A 20,027-nucleotide genomic window follows, 5' to 3' on the forward strand; every position below is an offset into this window, starting at 1 on the left:
GGGTGTGCTCTTGCATCCCTACAGCTGCTAAAACGATAAAGAAAGTCTAAAACAATTCTAAAGCACCCTGAGAAAGAGGCAAACAAAAATAACTGGAAGCCTCTTTTACGGGGGAAGAAACATTTCAAGAAATTGAAAGGGCATATTTGAACACAGAGCTAATAGAAATGCATTGGAAGGACATGCTATAAACCTTCAAATAGATTCAGGTGTGACATTTCAAAAGCAAAATGCAAACTGTTGGTGGGATGGGCCCTCTCTGTCCTTGCTCGGTAATTTAAATAGTAAAGAGCTCAGCTGACACATGTCTACATTTTTTAAGGTATGTCCTCTGCAGTGGGGCCCTTATGTGCATATAAACACGCTTAGACTGCAACTGCCCTTTGAAGCCATGTGTGAAATTCAATTTGAAACACTTTACACCAGAGGAAACGGTGCTGCCATCTTAAGCGCAAATTTTCAGGACATGAAACACTGGCACAGAAAACCACCACAACCAACTTTTAATAAATAGCTTTACTTTTCATTCCTATATACAAGTACCTTACAGCGAAACCCTGCACACACACGCACACACACAAAGAGAGAGAGAAGTTGCCTGACAAGTTTGATAGTGACCCAAATGGCTGGCAATTTGTCCCAGTTGGATGCATATAAGGTGGTGCAGCTGGTCAATGCACTCTCTCAGCTTGAAGTCGATGAAAAAGTTAAGTGCTTTTCCAGCGCTTGCCACTCCTACACCATGTTCCTGTCCTAGTTTGGAGTCGCTCTTTGGCTTTGACGAACAGGCAATTTAGCAGATTTTTATTTTTTAAAAAAGTAAACTTAAGTCACCTTCTTTTCAGGACAAAATAAAAAGATTCCTTCCAGTAGCACCTTAAAGACCAACTAAGTTAGTTCTAGGTATGAGCTTTCGTGTGCATGCACACGAAGTGTGCATGCACACGAAAGCTCATACCTAGAACTAACTTAGTTGGTCTTTAAGGTGCTACTGGAAGGAATCTTTTTATTTTGTTTTGACTATGGCAGACCAACACGGCTACCTATCTGTAACTTCTTTTCAGGGACATTACCATACTTTTACTGCACACCAGGGGAGTCCTATAAGCAAGACCTTCTCATGCACAAGCCCTATTGAAAAGAAAGGCAGTCAGGCAAGCATGGGACCATCTGCTCAAGTACTCTATACTTTGACCAACAGCAGTGCCCCATGCTCTCTTGTAAGGGCATTTCTCAACTCTGGTCCTGGAGATGCCAAGAACCGAACTTGGGGCTGCGTGCACACAGATCGTTTTTCTTACTTAGTGATTAATTTTGTATCCCTTCATTTCCCCCCTGGAATTCAAGGTAGCATACACAGGGTCCCCAGACAATTTCTTTTGGAAGGACCGACCAGACTACTAAGCTTGGATCCTAGAACAATAGGCAGGTAGGATCGTAGAATGCAACAGCTGATTGGCCTGCTGGAGAAGACCAATCAGGCTCCAGGAGGGAAGCAGAATCAGCCAATCAGATGGGACTCATTGTGTAAATAATGTACGGTATATAAAGGCCTGATGTTTTGGGGGAAATTCAATCACTGTTTTACAAGCTGCAATAAAGAGCATGAAATCACTGCAGGACTCTGAGTATATTTCAGGGAGAGCATCTGCTTCACCCATAGAAAGCCCCAGCTTCATTTCCTGATATCTCCAAGTTGGGTTGGGAGAGAAACCTGCCTGAAACCCAAGAGAGATCCTGCCAATCAGGGCATATAATATTGAGCTAGATGAACTAATGGTTTGACTTGACATAAGGCAGATTCCTATGTCCCTGTGCTCTGCTTCAGGTAGGTGGCTATTATCATGTCTCCAGGCAGGAGCCATGTGCTCCGTCAGTAAATCCTTACACCCTCATTCTCTTATAGCAATGGACCCCCAAATTCTAGCATTCATTTCATCGAGGATGTGCCCATGATTATCTTCACCTTTTCCACCAATTTCTTCTCAGGTTCCATTTAAATTTGCAGCTTTGGTGATGTCCCTGTGATGGGCCAAACCATCCTGGACCTTGTCTAGACAAGGCAGTGCCAATGCCTCTTGTGACCAACCGCACTGTAAATTGTGGTCATTTGCAATCTCAGTTGCACCATCTAATGTTGGGATTGGTGTGCACAGCCCATGTGCAAGTGATGCTGCATTGGGGTACAGGCAAAAGAAGAAGGCACTGTGAGTCCATGCCTCAGTAAACCCCCTTAAGTATAGGCTGGGGTGTTAGGTTGCATGTTTGTTTCCTACCCACCAGAGGCACGGAGAATTGCTTTCCCTTTCCTTGCCAGGACAGTTCAGCTACCCCACATACCTAAAGTGGTGTGAATAAATCAACTTAGAACATGCGCTTTTTGCTGCCTTTCATCTCTCCAAGCCATGGATTGCATGACTGAGATGATCACCCCAAAGCCCTTGGAAGGATATAAAGGTGGGAGATTATCTTTCTCTGTAATCCTGCTTGCTGGGGGTCCAAAAGGCTGAAGGCAGACCTTTCAGGCCACTGCCAGCCTCTTGGCAGCTTTGCCTCCAGACCAGCTGTTATGTACTGAGCTGAATCCTAGAACAATAGGATCCAGAATGCAGCAGTCTGATTGGTCCGCAGGAGCCACCCAATCCAGCTCCAGGTGGAAGTGAATCAGCGACCTGATTGGCCTGCAGGAGCAGCCAATCAGGCTCCTGGATGAAGTGAATAAGCACCCTGATTGGCCTGCAGAAGCAGCCAATCAGGCTTCTGGAGGAAGTGAATCTGCAACCTGATTGGCCTACAGGAGCAGCCCGGAATTAGCCACTCACGCGGGGCCCATTGTGTAAATAATGTATATATAGCTAGACGTTTTGGGGAAAATTTCATTCATTGCTACTACGAGCTGAATAAAGAGCATGAAATTCACACTCAACTCCGAGTATATTTCACCAGCCTAGCTGGGAGTGAAGGCCGGCCTTTCAGGTCTTCAGGCTTAACCTCTCCTCCTGGCACACTTTCCCTCAGTTGATACTGTGCCCACATCAGAATGTTGGGAGATACTCTAGAGTAAGTCTGAGGCAGCACAAGGAAATCATGCTGGGAAATGGAGATCTAGAAAGCCTTTGCGGATGTCCAAAGCCATTTAGCGACCTGGATTGGTGTGCAGCACTGTTTGTATCCAGGTCTTCGGATCCCAGCAAATAACAAAGATGTTCATGGCTTGTAAATAAGGCAGAACTGAATGGCAGGCACCTAAACATGATCCTGAAATGCAAAGTCCATAAACAAATGGCTGAATTAACACAAAACTCTGAAAAAATAACACTGTTTTTCCTCCCTCTCTATCCATTATATGCACTATGACCTGGTTTGCACATTGTGCTAAAACAAAGCATAGCTTAGCATGAACACATGAAAGAGCAGGCTCCAGGAGAGGAGACTGTGCCTGCTTTGATCCTTCCTGTTTGCTGTGCTGTTGTTTTGTGGGACCTGAACCCAGGTGTTGTAATTGAAGGTTTAATTCTGTTGCCACTGATAAAGCCACCTATCCTAGAGGCGGGGTAGAAGTGCTGCTTAGCAACCAGGCAGCAAGACATGATGGTTCCAAAGGCAGCATGTGCCCTGATTGGCTGTGTAACTCTGAAGGAGTTTTCCCTCTGTATGTTTGACTGAATGTCTCCTGACTATGTATAAACTTTTCTGTTTGTTCCCCCTCAAGTTATACACTGAGGTTGATTCCAGTGTCCTCGCTAACGTTTTCTGAGGATTCTTCCTCTTTGTGTACTCTGCCTGCATTATTTAACTGGCTTTACTAACAGGCTTGTGGGTCTGCTCCCTCCAGGTTAACCACAAGCTAAAACCAAACTATGGCCTGCGTGTGTTTTTTATGCCTCATGGTTTGTATGGGAGAGCTAAGCCATGAGCCTGGCTTCAGATGACACACTAAGCCAGGGATGGGGAACCTGTGGCCCTCCAGATGTTCTTGGACTTCAACTCCCATCATCCCCAGCCAGCATGGCCCAGAGGCAGGGATGATGGGAGTTGTATTCCAGTAACCTTTGGAGCCTCACAGGACCCTATACTAAGCTAACTCATGGCTAAGTAGCTGGGGAGGAACAATACAGCTGAATCGCCCTCTGGGAGCCTGCATCTTCATGTGGCCATGCTCAGCCATGCTTTGGCTCAGCATGATGTGCCAACCAAGCCTATGTACATGACAAAGGTGAACCATACTCTAGCATTTGCTTATAGAGATAAATTAGCAATACAATTCATATAGAGGTCAAATGTTCCACAGTAAAAAATACGCTGTAGACATGTAAACTTTGGTGCCTTTGCTTGGTTGCCCCCTCCCGCCCCTCAAAAGCAACATTTAATTTCTTTCCTTCCTTTATTTTTAATCAATCATACTTTCCACCCTCAAAAGCAGCCGACGTGCAATGTTAGGGGGTCTGGGTGGCAGAGAATGGCCAACCCACTCAGCTACTTGCGTCTTCTTCTTCTTCTTTTTACATTGGTGTGATTTTTGGTGCTTCCCTTCAAAGTTTTTGGGGTGGCCAGATGTTGGGAGGAGGAGGAAGAAGAAGAGGAGGGACTGAGTGAAAGATGGATGTCACTGGAAAGTGAGCCAGCACTTTTTCCTCCCACCTCCTTTTCTGCGGTTGACTTGTTGAAAGTTTTGTGTTGGAAGGGTTTGCATGCATCACCGTACTCCAAACAAAGCAAGGAGACACAATCTCCACTTTAGGTATCTCCCACCCCCCTTTTTTATTTCTAAGTTTCATCTTTCCACAGTGGAAGGCTTCGGAGGTTGCCGCCTGTCCGCTTGCTTCTCATTTTTCTTTGAGGGTCTATATGGAGAAAGGACACCAGCTGAACTGCTGTTCTGTGTTACAGCTGGACCGATATCTAACAAGGCTGAGGATGTGTGGGTCGCAAGGTGCCCACTCATGGTTGGCAGTTGTAACGGCGTCGCAACCGGCCCGGAAGTCTTGTTCCTCACTTGGCTTTGGACTCTCCGCTGAGGTGGGCTGGCAACCCTAGCCCTTCCGTAGGCATTGGGGATCAGGGCATGTCTGTCTTCTTCTACCAAGGACATCCTGCCCAAAGAACCCCGCCTCTCAGAGCGAGGAGGGACTGAAGACGTCGGAGAAGCCAAAGTCTTGGGGAGGTTGCCAGGGCCGGTCATCACTCCCTCTTCGGTCTCGGCAGCTTCGCTAAGGTAAGGTGGTGGGAGCGTGCTGCTACGCTTGCTACAAGATTCACAGCAGAGCTTCTTGTAGCCCGGGATGGAGCAGTACCGGGAGAGCACTTCCATTTGGCAGAAGATAGATTTGTCGCCCAGGCATGGTTCGTCTGAAAGACAGAACCCAACAAGAGTCAAGAACATAAGGACACCAGAAGAGTCTGCAGGAGTCCATTCATTCTCTCTCTCTCTCTCTCTCTCTCTCTCTCTCTCTCTCTCTCTCTCTCATTGTTTTTCACAAAATGCATATTTTAGTTTGGATTTAGGTACACTTTAGCAGAAAACTGTGTTGCAAAATTCAGAATAGTCTAAAAAACTGAAACATACCTGTGTTCTGATTTATTAGCCTAGGAATTGCAAATCGGGTTCATTTGCTTTAAAATGCAAAACCCTTGAGTAATCTTATCACCAAGCTCCTTGGAGGAATTGTGTGCATGTGTATCTGATTTCCTTATGTCAATAAAAAAATATTCAACATACACATTTGCATATACAGCATGATCTCATCTTAGAGTTCGATTCCAAGGGTTCTGCGTATACGCAAAAACGTATATACCCAAACCCTTGGAACTGTCCCTGCACAAACATCCTGGGGCTTCTATGATCTCACAGGAACAACCCACAACTGGGTTTTCCCAGCTCAAAAAGAGCTTTTAAGCTCTCTACCTTGCTCAACTCCTCTCTCTTGCACACAAACACCCAATTCAGATTTAATCTCAAGAAGGGAGAGCAACGTCTTCTCAAACTCATTTTAAAAAAAGGAATGCCCATGGAGTTGTGTGGCTACTTCAGTGCTTTCTATACCTCTCAGTGCATCCTACTTCCCTCTGATATTCCTCTGCTTGCCTGCATGCAACTAATAATAATAATAATAATAATAATAATAATAATAATAATAATTTATTATTTATACCCCGCACATCTGGCTGGGTTTCCCCAGCCACTCTAGGCTGCTTCCAACACAATATTAAAATACAGTAGTGCATCAAACATTAAAAGCTCCCCTAAGCAGAGCTGCCTTCAGATGTCATCTAAAAGTCTGATAGTTGTTATTCTCTTTGACATCTGGTGGGAGGGTGTTCCACAGGGTGGGTACCACTACCGAGAAGGCCCTCTGCCTGGTTCCCTGTAACTTGGCTTCTCGCAGTGAGGTAACTGCCAGAAGGCCCTTGGCGCTTACCGTTGAATCAAAGAATTATAGAGTTGGAAGCGACCCCGAGGATCATCTAGTCCAGTGTCTCCCAAACCTGGGTCTCCAGCTGCTTTTGGACTACAGTTCCCATCATCCCTGACCACTGGTCCTGCTAGCTAGGGATGATGGGAATTGTAGTCCAAAAGCAGCTGAAGACCCAAGTTTGGGAAACACCGATCTAGTCCAACCCCCTGCAATGCAGGAATATGCATCCATCTCATACAAGGATCAGACTTGTGACCTGGGCATCATCAGCACCATGCTTTCACCAACCGAGCTATCCACCTGCTCCCTTGATGCCTCTATACTCTGTGTCTTGGCTGCTGAACCTCAGCTTTGAAAACTACCCCCTGCTCAAGGCTGATTTCTCCCTTCCCACTACGACCGACCACGGAGCAGAGGAAGAGAAGAGCCATAGGCACATCAACAAAGGGATTGCCAAAATGTGGAACCAGAAGTGCACAAAATTGCTTGTGTGCTGTTTCTGGGGAACAGAATCCAGATGTATTAGAAAAGTGGGTTTCAGCAGCAGGTGATAGATGAGAACCGGGGAGGAGTTTCAGTGGTGCTATCAGGGCAGGACTTTGGGACAGAAGACCAGAGACCCATTCAGCAGAATGAGCAGGAGAACCACTGAATGAAGCCAGACTTGGGTACCACATTTGAAGTAGTAAAATAAAGATTGTGTGCAGTTGGGTGAGAAGACCAATAAATCTGGAGTCTAAAATTACCTAAAGGAGCTTATTCCTCTCCTGGCAGCCTGCTGGTAGCTCTTTCAGAAAGCTGATTTTACCCCTTACTTAACAACAGGTGTGGTGTTTTTTTTTTTTTTTGTTTTTTTTTGTTTAATCAAGTGCTCTAAGCATCCACCATGGGAGCCCTAGTTCTTGAAGCATCTACAGTAGGTGAGATTAGAGGTGCATTTAAAAATAAATAAATCCCACCTGAATACACGCTTGTTTGCTAGGAAAAAAACCATTTACAATTATGTCTGCTGCTGTTGTGCTCAGAGACCTGTTTCATATTTGAGGATTATCCCGTTCTGCAGACACTTTCATGTTTATCTCAAATGCCCAGGTCTATCTTGCTTCAAGAGCTGTCCCCTCTCTTCTTGCTAGAACCTTATATTCACTAACCTGGGAGTAAATTCCACTGAACTCAGTATGGCTTATTAAGTATAAGTGATTTAATTCAATCAGAAATGAAAAAAGTGTATTAATGAAGGTTTAAAATGGAAAAATAGCTAAATCTGGAAATTAGCAAATACCCTTAGCTGTCTTTCATTTATTTCATGAGAATGTTCCAATTAGGGATGGTTGAATATGTCAATTTTTGTTTTCCTTCAGTTCTCATTTTTCCACACTTACAATTAAGCTCTCCACATTTCTGCACAGGTTTGCAATTTTAAAAATGTCATTGGGAAAATCCACCAGTATTTCAGGGCAAGTTTCTTCTTTGTTTGTATGCAATTTTGCCTAACACACATGTTTTTGTGAGGCAAGTTCACCTGATATAGTGCTTTTTCATATGCTCTTTTCACCAAATTTTATGCACACTTTACTCTAGTACCTGCATTTTTAGGCACAACATTTAGTCATATAACTGTATTGCAAAATTTGTAGAAATGTGAAGTTTGAAGAATTGCTGTGTTTTAGTTTGCATACCCTTTCAGAAAACGTTAGGTAGGCTCACCCTCAAATGAGTACAGAATCAAAATCCCCCCCCCCCCGCATCATTAGCAGATGTCATGGGCTGGTTGGATAGAGAAATGGTGAAGGGCACCAGTTGGAGAACCCCCAAAGGAAGACGGCTCAGAGCCCGAGGATTGGTGGTGGGATGACAATGAGTGGTCTTAGGGAGAAGAAGGAGCAGACTGGGAAATGGAAGTGTCAGGAGCTGAAGAGCTAACAGGGTTTGCTTAGTGAGAAGGGAGAGTCTGTGGCAGAGGGCAGTCCAGAATCAGAGGCAGGAGAGGAGGGGAACAAAGAAGCAGAGATAAGCAAGGCTGCTGAAGAAGTCAGGGAGTCTCCATCTCCTGCTGCCACCAGCTGTCTTTCCTCCTGGTCTCTCAGAACCAGAAGAGGTATGAAGAGGGCACAGCAAAAACAGACAAGGTGAAGAAGTCTCAGATTGCTGGGGAAGAGGAGGAGGGAGGAAGAGACTTAGGGAGAGGTGGGAAGGATGGGACCTTCAGTCCTTGCAACTGCCTCATTGGGGCAAGACCTACTGGGAAGAGTTCCCACACTCACTAGAAGAAGAAGAAGAAGAAGAAGAAGAAGAGGAGGAGGAGGAGGAGGAGGAGGAGGAGGAGGAGGAGGAGTTTGGATTTGATATTCCACTTTATCACTACCCGAAGGAGTCTCAAAGCGGCTAACATTCTCCTTTCCCTTCCTCCCCCACAACAAACACTCTGTGAGGTGAGTGGGGCTGAGAGACTTCAAAGAAGTGTGACTAGCCCAAGGTCACCCAGCAGCTGCATGTGGAGGAGCGGGGAATTGAACCCAGTTCACCAGATTACGAGTCTACTGCTCTTAACCACTACACCACACTAGGCCTGCTTGAGCTGTTTTGTTTCCTTGAATAAAGAGTTAACTTCGCTGACACCTTGAGAGTTATTCCTGACCTGTTCCCGACTCCCGCCTTGGCAGTGTATCATTTTGCCATTTCCTGGAAAGCAGGTGGATGTCTTCCCATAAATATAGTCTTTAAAAACTTTGCTCCTGGGGCTTTAAAGACATGACGGGTTTGTCTTAACACTGCCATTCTTTGCTGTTTTACTCCGTTGTTTTATTACAGCTATATGCTTTCATTGTTTTATTGATTTTACGTGGAGCATCCTTACACTGAAGGGTGGAATGTCAATATATAAAAGCAAGCCAATGGTAAATAAGGCAAGAAACAGCTGAAAACCATAACAGGTAACATAACTAATATTAACTAGCAATTATTTAATGGTTGAGTAATTAAAAATAACAATGAAGTTGCCTACAACTTTACAAATCAGAAATTTTTCAAGGCCACCAATCTAAGATGAAGAGTTCAAATCCACGTTCAGCCACCAACTCATGGCTTGATCTTAGGCCAGTCACTCACTCTTTGCCTAACCTTGCTTTTCTTTGCAAGAGTGGTGCATGCTCTGGTTATCTCCCGCTTGGACTACTGCAATGTGCTCTATGTGGAGCTACCTTTGAAGGTGACCCAGAAACTACAACTAATCCAGAATGAGGCAGCTAGACTGGTGACAGGGAGGGGTGGCCGAGACCACATAACACTGGTCTTGAAAGACCTACATTGGCTCCCAGTATGTTTCCGAGCACAATTGAAAGTGTTGGTGCTGACCTTTAAAGCCCTAAATGGCCTCGGTCCAGTATACCTGAAGGAGCGTCTCCCCCCCCCCCTTGTTCTACCCGGACACTGAGGTCCAGCGCCGAGGGCCTTCTGGCGGTTCCCTCACTGCGAGAAGCCAAGTTACAGGGAACCAGGCAGAGGACCTTCACTGTAGTGGTGCCCTCCCTGTGGAACGCCCTCCCACCAGATGTCAAAGAGAAAAATAACTACCAGACTTTTAGAAGACATCTGAAGGCAGCCCTGTTTAGGGGAGCTTTTAATGTTTGATGTATTACAGTATTTTAATATATATTTTTTGGAAGCCGCCCAGAGCAGCTGGGGAAGCCCAGCCAGATGGGCGGGGTATAAATAAAAAATTATTATTATTATTATAAGTTGTATCCATGGAATCATAGAGTTGGAAGGGATTACGAGGGTCATCTAGTCCAACCCCCATGCAGTGCAGGAATCTTTTTGCCCAACATGGGGTTTGAACCCACAACCCTGAGATTCAGAATCTCAAGTTCTACTGAGCTATCCCGTCTGAGTGTTTCAGCACAAATATATTTATAGATAAAACATATTTGTGTGTGTTTGCATTTCTTCTTTTTAAAATTTCAGCATATAATAATAATAATAATAATAATAATAATAATATACCTTTATTGTCAATGTACAACCTGTGTACAATGAAATTAACTGAGCCTCCCCCCCCCCCCAACACTCAATCTCATTCCATTCTGTGTGCTTGTCTCACGACACACCAACCCCAAAAGTCAGTTGCACTATATTATTTTCCGTTCAGCAGCCTAACAGCCCACAGATAGAAACTGTTTTTTAGCCTGTTGGTACGACTGATTATACTTCTATATCTCCTGCCCGAGGGTAGAAGATTAAAGAGGTGCATTCCACTTAGAGTTGTTTTATACAGGCAATGACTGATTTATGCACATATGATTGGCAGGGCCGTAGGTAGGTGATCTTGCGCCCCTGGCAGAATCGTCCAGATTGCGCCCCCTAGCCATGGAAAAGGAATGTGGCACAGAAAAAAAAAATAGTGGAAAACAGGGCCCCACATATCATATAAGGATCCTTTGTTTAAAACATTTTCTTATGAGGCAATAGTCAATATTTTTATTTATAGACATATTTATGGACATATTTTAAAGCTGATTTTGTGTGTCTCCCTTGTTTGCATCCCTGGTGGGAGCCTTCCTCACCACTCCCAGGCTACGGCCCTGATGACTGGCACATGACTGTGCATGGGCGCATAGGTGAACTTAAAGTTCACCTGGAAGTGAACTTAAAATGTCCCTAAACTGACAGAATGGAGGCAGGGTGGGAATGTAACCTCTGTGCAAAATGAAGATTGCCTGTATATTAAGTATAGAAAAAAGTATTCAATAAATAAATCAGTAATTTACAGGTCTGCATACCTGGGAGTAAGCCTCATTGAACTCAGTTGGATGCACTTTTGAGTAGACAGTATTTGATGGCATAAGGTCCGTATAGTTAATGCTATGGTTTTCCCAGTAGTGATGTATGGAAGTGACAGCTGGACCAGAAAGAAGGCTGATCACCGAAGAATCAATGCTTTTGAATTATGGTGCTGGAAGAGACTCTTGAGAGTCCCATGGACTGCAGGAAGATCAAACCTATCCATTCTGAAGGAAATCAGCCCTGAGTGCTCACTGGAAGGACAGATTGTGAAGCTGAGGCTCCAATACTTTGGCCACCTCATGAGAAGAGAAGACTCCCTGGAAAAGACCCTGATGTTGGGAAAGATGGAGGGCACAAGGAGAAGGGGACAACAGAGGACGAGATGGTAGGACAGTGTTCTCGAAGCTACCAGCATGAGTTTGACCATCTGCGGAAGGCAGTGGAAGACAGGAGTGCCTGGCATGCTCTGGTCCATGGGGTCATGGCATGCTCTGGTCCATGGGGACACGACTAAACAACAACATTTGATGGCATGGTTAACTTACCTGCGAGAATTGGGCTCTTTCATAACCCTACCTGCTTACAAGACATTTTAGTAGAAATTACTTCCAAAATTGTGTGTGTGTCAGAGGCACTGAAACTTGAATTGCAGAACATTTGGCATACGAAAAAGCGTTACGGAATTATAAACACAAAGATGTACAGAATGGATAGTTACTGTCTTTATCTAGTTTGAAGTCTGCCTTTTTATAGGAAACAACAAATATTCACTCTTGGTCCTGCGTTTCTATTTATACTGCAGTTTTACAGAACAGCTGTATGCACTGCAACCTTTTCCGACAAGTGGAATTCATCTTTATACTGTGATCTCAGCCGCCCACACCTGACTAAGATACGGATGCAAACTTTCGCCCCTCCCAAAATGGTGCCAAGGTTGCATTTGCTAAAAAAAGTTACTGAAAAGTTTTCAATGCATAAATTAGCTTATCTTTTTTCACACTGCATGCAAGAGTTCCCAGTGCGGACACCGGTTCTAACTGTGACTTAGACACTCTGCCTAAGCAATATACCTGATGGTGTTTCATGCGCAGGGCAAAACAGCTGGATGGTCCCATCCTCACCCTCAATTTGTCCCTGGGCAAAATCCTGGGGCAAACTAGACAGGAGTTTGGAAGGTCTGCAATATGATCTCTGCAGGGTTACAGCAAAGACTAGGGGTGTTCACCCATTAGTATTTATCTGCTTCTAGATCTTCAAGAAGTTGCCTGATCTGTTTCAGAGCCACTCTGTGTCTTTCCAATTTGTCTCCTTATTTGGGATGGGATTAGATCTATTAAAAATGAAGCCCGCTTTCACCTTCCCATTCAACAATATTGGAAATATAAAAACAGATAGAACTCTTTTCTTTTTTCACAGAAGCAGATAAAACTTGCAAGCATAAGAGTCTGTCCCAAGTGGATTAAGCCTGCCAAATTGTAGGCAGATTTACCCAGGGGTGTTCATGCAGAGCACCTTTACTTTTTTACTTTTTTGTGTTTTCTGGTGGAACTGGATATACTTTGCAGGAATACTCACCTCTTCAAAGGAGACCGAGCCTGCTAAGTTTCAGAACAATAGCTGCAGTGGGTCACTCACCAGGGTAAACTTTAATATTGGAGGGAGGGAAAATCATAATTCTAGTAGGTGGGGTGGGAAATGGAGCATGGGACCCCAAGAAAGATGGGAGTGGTGAAAGTGTTACCATCCAGTAAGGATCATGTTTCCTAAGGGTCATGGGGAGGGGGCTTCTGCTTGTACTTTGGGGAACACAGCTTCTTTTCCCTGGGAGAGATCTATCCATTAGCTTACGTTGGAGAAGGAGTGTAGGAAGAAGAAAAAGTGTGGCTCCCCAGGAGAGATTGAGGTGAGAGAATTAACAGCCTTCCAGCAAGGATCCTATTACCCAAAGGCTCACAACTGCATTTTTAACCTGTTTGAAGCCCTTCACATGCACGAAACCATGTGAAACCATGGAATTACCCACTCAAATCTTATGATAGCAACCATTTCTGCTACACACAAGAACAGACTGCCGTGCTCCGTAAACACATAACAGCTATAGGAATTTCATCAGAAGCGCAACAAATCCGAGGCTGAAAACTTCTAAGATGATATCTAAACTACAGCAGCTACTACCACTGAAGCACAAATCTTTGCACTGGGTTTCCAGTATGTGGAGGGGCACCAGAGATGTGTTGTTCTTGTTTTGCCAAATGTCATCCTTATGTTATAGTTGCTGAACACTTTGTCACTTTGGCCTGATCTGCAACTTGCAACAGAATGAGGTGGTTGTAGAAAAACCCTAAAGCGAAAGGGGAGGGAGGCTGTACCGCTTCTGACCATGATTGAGAAATGCCATTTTTTAAAAACTGTTCCTACTTGTAAAAAAACTTATCACCTCAGAGAAGCTTTTGCTTCTCTGCTGTATGTGTAGACTGACCAGATTTTAGTTGTCTGGTGCAGCAAATGCAATTCTAAACTGCAAAGGTACCTTGGTACTTGAACGGCTTGGCACCCAAAGAAATCAGCTCCCGAAGGCCGCAAAACCGGAAGTGTTCTGGTTTGCGAACGTTTTTTGGAATGTTCCACAGCTTCTGATTGAGTGCAGGAAGTTGCTGCAGCCAATCGGAAGCCATGCCTTGGTTCTTGAACAGTTTTGGGAATCGAATGGACTCCTGGAACCAATTAAGTTCGAAAACCAAGGTCCCACTGTATTCACAAAGGTCCCCAAAGTCACCCCATGTTTATTACCTGTTCAATAAACTATCACATGCATTTCATGGTGGGGCAGATCGATCCAAGTATAGCAGTGCAAAGTTTTGTTTCATTTTCTAAAAAAGGTCTACTTTTGAGCACATCAGTACCAACTCTGAGTTGCGTACTCACAGGTTCCCGGGGGTTGGGGTTTTTTGGCCTTTTAGATGGACTACACATAATCTAGACATCCATTTCTTATTCACCAGGTTCCCACGGTAGAAAACCTTCTCCTTCTTACATTTGGTCATGAGCCTCATTGTAGCTGAGGGAGGAAGAGGCAAGAGTGGTCTCGCAAAACTGTCCATGAAACCTTGGGATGGACCTGGAAATAATCCTGGGGTGTTGTACTGCCTGCCCCTTCTTTACTCTGAGCCAAAAATGAATATGGCTCCCTTATAATATTGTATTAGAAGCACTGTTCTTTCCGATAGGGCTTGAGAGATAAGGCAAAATGCCATTTTATACCAATGAAAACCTCCGTGTGTTTCCACCTTCAGCTAACAGATACATCTTTGCTTCCCTCTAGTGTCTCTAGTGAATACAACAGGCCTCAGACTTTGTAAAGTTTCATGTGAAAGCTGCTGTAGTTTACAAGCTGGTACAGTGGTACCTCGGGTTACATACGCTTCAGGTTACAGAAATAGTACCTCGGGTTAAGAACTTTGCTTCAGGATGAGAACAGAAATCGCACAGCAGCAGCGCGGCAGCAGCGGGAGGCCCCATTAGCTAAAGTGGTGCTTCAGGTTAAGAACGGACCTCTGGAACAAAGTAAGTATGTAACCAGAGGTACCACTGGAATTTCTCAGTTGAATTGTTGCAACTCACTCTATGTGGGACTGGCTTTGAGAGTGGTTCGGAAGCTGCAGATGGAAGCTCACCTCCCAAACGTAATGCTGGTTTTGATTGATTTGGCTGCCAAAATGCTACTGAACTAAATTTAAAGAGCTTGTTTTGATCGTAATTAGGTTTCCACACTGCAACATTTTCTCTTTTTCCCTATTGCTAGGCCAATGGGAAAGAGGTTGGAGAAAATGAAATTAGCATTGTGGGAATACAGTGTTAGAAATTAGCCAGGCGCCAGGCGCATTTTGCAACTGGTCCAATTGCGACCACGTGGAGATCTCTGGATTCCAGGCTGGCGACTGGGGAAAACAAAATGTCACTTAGAGAAGGATCTGAAATATTTTCCTCAAAGCTTGAGTTTGTTTTATTCTGGATTGCTTTATTTGCCATTTTAATGTGCTGTAAGGAATTTTTCTAAAGGGAATCAGCCCTGAGTGCTTACTGGAAGGACAGATCCTGAAGTTGAGGCTCCAATACTTTGGCCACCTCATGAGAAGAGAAGACTCCCTGGAAAAGACCTTAATGTTGGGAAAGATGGAGGGCACAAGAAGAAGGGGACGACAGAGGACGAGATGGTTGGACGGTGTTCTTGAAGCTACCAACATGAATCTGACCAAACTGTGGGAGGCAGTGGAAGACAGGAGTGCCTGGCATGCTCTGGTCCATGGGGTCACGAAGAGTTGGACACAACTAAACGATTAAACAACAACAACAACAACGTGCTGTAAACTGCTTTGAGATTTGTTCTTTAAAATATACAGTGGTACCTCTGGTTGCGAACGGGATCCGTTCCAGAGTCCCGTTCGCAACATGAGCAGAACGCAACCTGCGGGTTGCGATTTGCCGCTTCTGCGCATGCGCGTGACATCATTTTGAGCGTCTGTGCATGCACGAGCAGCGAAACCCAGAAGTAACTCTTTCCGGTACTTCCGGGTCGCCGTGGGACGCAACCTGAAAAGATTTAACCTGAAGCAAACGTAACAAGAGGTATGACTGTATAGTGGTATAGAAATGAAATGAATAATACTAATATAAAGTCCTAGGCAGCTTGGGAAATAGATACCCGAAAGACTGCCTGCTCTCTTAAACATCTGCCCAAACTTTAATATCACTGGGGGATATCCTTCTCACCATGCCATGGTTGTCTGAGCTAAGATATGTGGCAACTTGTGAGAGGACCTTCTCAATAGTGGAACCCTTCTGAAATTCCCTCCTCACCCCAGGAACATGCAACACCAGCACTAATGGAGTTTGATGCCTGGTGGACCATTTGGTATAGCATCCTTTCTCACAGCAACCAAACAGATGTTCTGGGGCAAGCCCCCAAGCAGGATCAGAGAGCAACAGCACTTTCCCTTCAGGTACCAAGGAATTGGCATTCAGAAGCATACAGCCTCTGACTATAGAGTGCCAGCACCTCATTCATTTATTCATTTTTACAAGAAGAGCACTGTGCACCAGGCTTTTAGAGCAGCAGAATTTTCTGATAACCAGGTATTTCATGTTGCTTCTATCTCTTTCTGTTACATCACAAGCAACTCGCAGGGTGTGCAAATTCATCCGGACTGGGATGCATGCATTCATCGTTACCTATCGTGGAAGAACGGTTGTTAAAATTATTGGACTCAGCTGATATGGCGAAGCTGATGTGTTTAATCAGAGGAAACAATCTTTGTCAATATTTACTAAAGATCAGAAACTTTTCGCGTGAAAAATAAACTTATGATATCTGGGTTTGAGGATTGAAGAAAATAATTGGTTTATAGAAAGTAGAGTTGTTGGGGTGGATGTCTTGAATTATTTTTTACGTATAGCCGACAGACGAAGAATTGGAAGTTCTCTTTTTTCTTTATTTCTCAGTCTACTTTCTTTTCCTCCTTTTGGTTCATGTTTTTATTTAGATTAGTTTTTTATCTTTGATAAAAAAGATATTGGATGTTTGATATTAACCTTGGTATATTTTATTTCAAACTTTAATAAAATTTATTGGGGTAAAAAAGGCCTGGGAAGCAAGCAATTCAGGGTTGTTGTTGTTTTAACCCTTCCCTGCCACTGTTTTCCCAGTGAGAATATCTCCCCTAACAAGCTGGCTATATGCTCTGTGTTCCAAATCAGGGATAGTGGACAGGGTGACCTCTGGATGTTGTCAGACTTCAGTCCCCATCAGGCTGAGCCATCCTAGCCAGTGTCCATCAGTGATGCGAGTTGTAGTCCAACAACATCTGGCAGGCCCCCACCAATCACTTTTCTTCTAAATTAATGGGAAATCCACCTGTGGAATTTTCATAGCATGGTACACAGAAATGGGAAGATCTGTTCTGCATCAAACCGGAGCAACTCTCAGAGCATTCCCCTTGCTTTGCACCAAATTCCAGATGTTGCCAGAATTCCAGAAACTGGAACGATCCAATCCTGACACAGTTAGAGGACAACCTTTTGCTTACCATTGCAGGGGGCGAGCTTGCAAACCCTCACGGATTCTGGCTTCTCTCCATTGCATTGGTCGCCGGCGCGGCATAAGACTTGCCTGGACTCTGTTCCTTCTCCGCAGGTCACAGAGCACTATGGACAAAAAGCAACAAGGAACTATGGATAAAAGAAACCACGGAGACTTCTGCACACATATCCTTAACCAAATGAGGAAGGGAGTTGTACAGGTGGCTGCATTGCTGCTGCTGGAGCTGGAAGGATGAAACTCTCTTTGAAAAGGCCCAAATCTGACCAGATTTGGGACTGCCCCCTTTCATCCTTTCCCAAGAAATGACACATTGCCAGGTTTAACAGCTATCTTCAGCTGCTCCACAAGTAAAGCCAGATTGTGGCACTGATGCAATGCTATCTATTGCCACCTTGTCCTGGTTAAACCAAAACCATTTGCCAAAATATGGACATGCATGACATTGCAAGCAGACCTTTAAAGGAAGGAGAAGCATGCTTCATGAGTGCTCTGTTAACTCAGCATTACCCATCAACCATTCATTTCCTAGTAACCTCAACCTTCCCAATTTTCCTTCTACCCTGTGGTTAGCCAGTGTTCAATTGGAAACTTCAATTTCTGGCTTGTGCTATGCCGCAAAACAGCCATGCACGTTGATGGGCTCTACAACCACATTACCCCTGAGCCAAAATCTGTCCCTCAGTTTCTCAAAAGCTTTCTTCCTCTGCAAAAGAAGCTCCCGTTTTACTGCCTCATTCTCAGGACACTTGAGATTTTGTTTAGAATTTTGGTGAGCATGGAGTTTAGAGCTTAGCCTGTTGTTGCAAGGCAGCTGAGGTTTTCTTTCAAGGAAACATTTTCCCCAAAATATTCTGCAGCCTCCCTGGCTGTCTGTGCTTCCTGATTTGAAAAAGCCCCACAGATGGAGGTACCTATGATGCCCTCCCCTGGGCTTTGATTGAAGGCATCTGAGAAGGCTGAGATGATTTGAAGGAAGGAAGGAAGGAAGGAAGGAAGGAAGGAAGGAAGGAAGGAAGGAAGGAAGGAAATATACTTGTGAACATCTCTCAACCATCTTGAAAGTAAGACTAATGTGACAAAAGCCCTGGACTCCACTGATGCGAATGTCACTGAATTTTCCTGCCCTTCTGTTAATTTTCAAATGTAATTTGGCACAGATGTTTGGCACAGGACTAAAATCCATAGCTGGTAAAAACAGCAGCTGTAAATACTACATTTCTGCTTTGCTTCCATCCAGATGCAGGTAACCATTCTCACAATTATTAAAATGTGATCTAGGAGATCTAGCACTAAGAGAGCATCCTTGAAGTTAGAGGCTTGCTCATAAATAATTTAAATATATTCTCCTGCCTTTCCTTGCCACACAATAGTGTTGTAAGGGGTACTTCCCCCCCCTTTTTTTGAAAAAAAAGAATGATATATAGCCATATGAACAATACTCATCAACTAGGAAATGAAATCAAACAACAGACCTTGAAATTAGCACACGTTAATTCGGTGCATGTCCAGATTTTGTCTGAGTCCGGAAATATGACAAAGTGATGGATGATTCTAGTTTATTATATATAGTATTTTAGCAAGAGGCAGCCCTGTATCAACTGCGCCTTTGGTTGAAGCATGCTCACATTTTCAATGCCAACAAGTTTGAAACTGCTTAACTACCATTGTTGCACGACCAAAAGCCCTTGGAGGTTTTAGACGTGAAGGTTGTTAGAAGCTCCTGCTTGTACAATGGCTTTTATCCATGATGGCTAAATGAAACTTTTCTGTTGAGAGGCATATTTTTCTTTATTTCATTTATCTCGATTTAAAGGGGATTCTCTGCTTGTGGGCATCCCACTGTGGCACCTGGTTGATTACCCGGAGAAACAGGATGCTGGACTTAGTTGGATCTTTGGTCTGATTCAAGATGACTCGTGAGTGTGTGTGTAATTAAACAAATATAATTCCCTCTATTTCCAGTGTCCCTCTATTTCCAGTGTTCAAGTTGTGAGTGGGTGGGGGTTGTTAGAATTCCTGCTCCATGATTGCAGTCATGGGATTTTTGTCTTTCACATGACGCTATGTTTTGACTCCACAAAGTGGGAAGTGACGGAGACAGGATGTTTGTGTTACTGTGTTCCATGAAGTGGGACTATTGTCCTTTGTTCTGTTTCTCTTTGCTGTCTGATGCTTGAGAGAGAGGGAGTCATGTTGCAGTGCTCCATGTATGTTTATACAGTGGTGCCCCGCAAGACAAACGCCTCGCAAGACGGAAAACCTGCTAGACGAAAGGGTTTTCCGTTTTGGAGGCGCTTCACAAAACGAATTTCCCTATGGGCTTGCTTCACAAGACGAAATGTCTTGCGAGTTCCTGCGGGTTCCCCCCCCCCTTTTTCCCCCTTTTCCTAAGCCGCTAAGCCGCTTATCAGCTGATCCGCTGATAAGCCACTTATCAGCTGATCCGCTGATAAGCCACTTATCAGCTGATCCGCTAAAAGCCGCTAAACCGCTAATAGTGCTAATCCGCTAAGCTGTCAATGGGCTTGCTTCGCAAGATGAAAAAACCGCTATACGAAGAGCCTCACGGAACGGATTGATTTCATCTTGCGAGGCACCACTGTATATAAATAAAGTAGATTAGCCAAAATGCTGAGTTGCTGAGGTCTGTCATGCGAACTGTGCAAACTCTGCATATGCCTAAGTGTGCTAGTGTCGGTTGGCATTGGTCACTGTGATGTTCAGGCTGAAGA

At 44.3% G+C, this 20,027-nt stretch overlaps 1 protein-coding gene across 1 annotated transcript in view; it reads right to left on the reverse strand.

The window, feature by feature from the left end:
• Positions 1-498: 498 nt before the first annotated feature.
• ADAMTS3 (ADAM metallopeptidase with thrombospondin type 1 motif 3) overlaps positions 499-20,027 on the reverse strand; it is a 133,279-nt gene continuing 113,750 nt past the window's right edge. Inside the window, exons 21-23 of the mRNA XM_081876685.1 lie at positions 17,282-17,399; positions 1,055-5,349; positions 499-834 (exon numbers count right to left, since the gene is read on the reverse strand). Coding sequence (XP_081732811.1) covers positions 4,775-5,349; positions 17,282-17,399 — 693 coding nt within the window. The 3' untranslated portion in view covers positions 499-834; positions 1,055-4,774. The remainder of the gene's footprint in view (positions 835-1,054; positions 5,350-17,281; positions 17,400-20,027) is intronic.

This window comes from Podarcis erhardii (assembly GCF_964252035.2).
Source record: "Podarcis erhardii genome assembly, chromosome: 9".
NCBI lineage: Eukaryota > Metazoa > Chordata > Lepidosauria > Squamata > Lacertidae > Podarcis > Podarcis erhardii.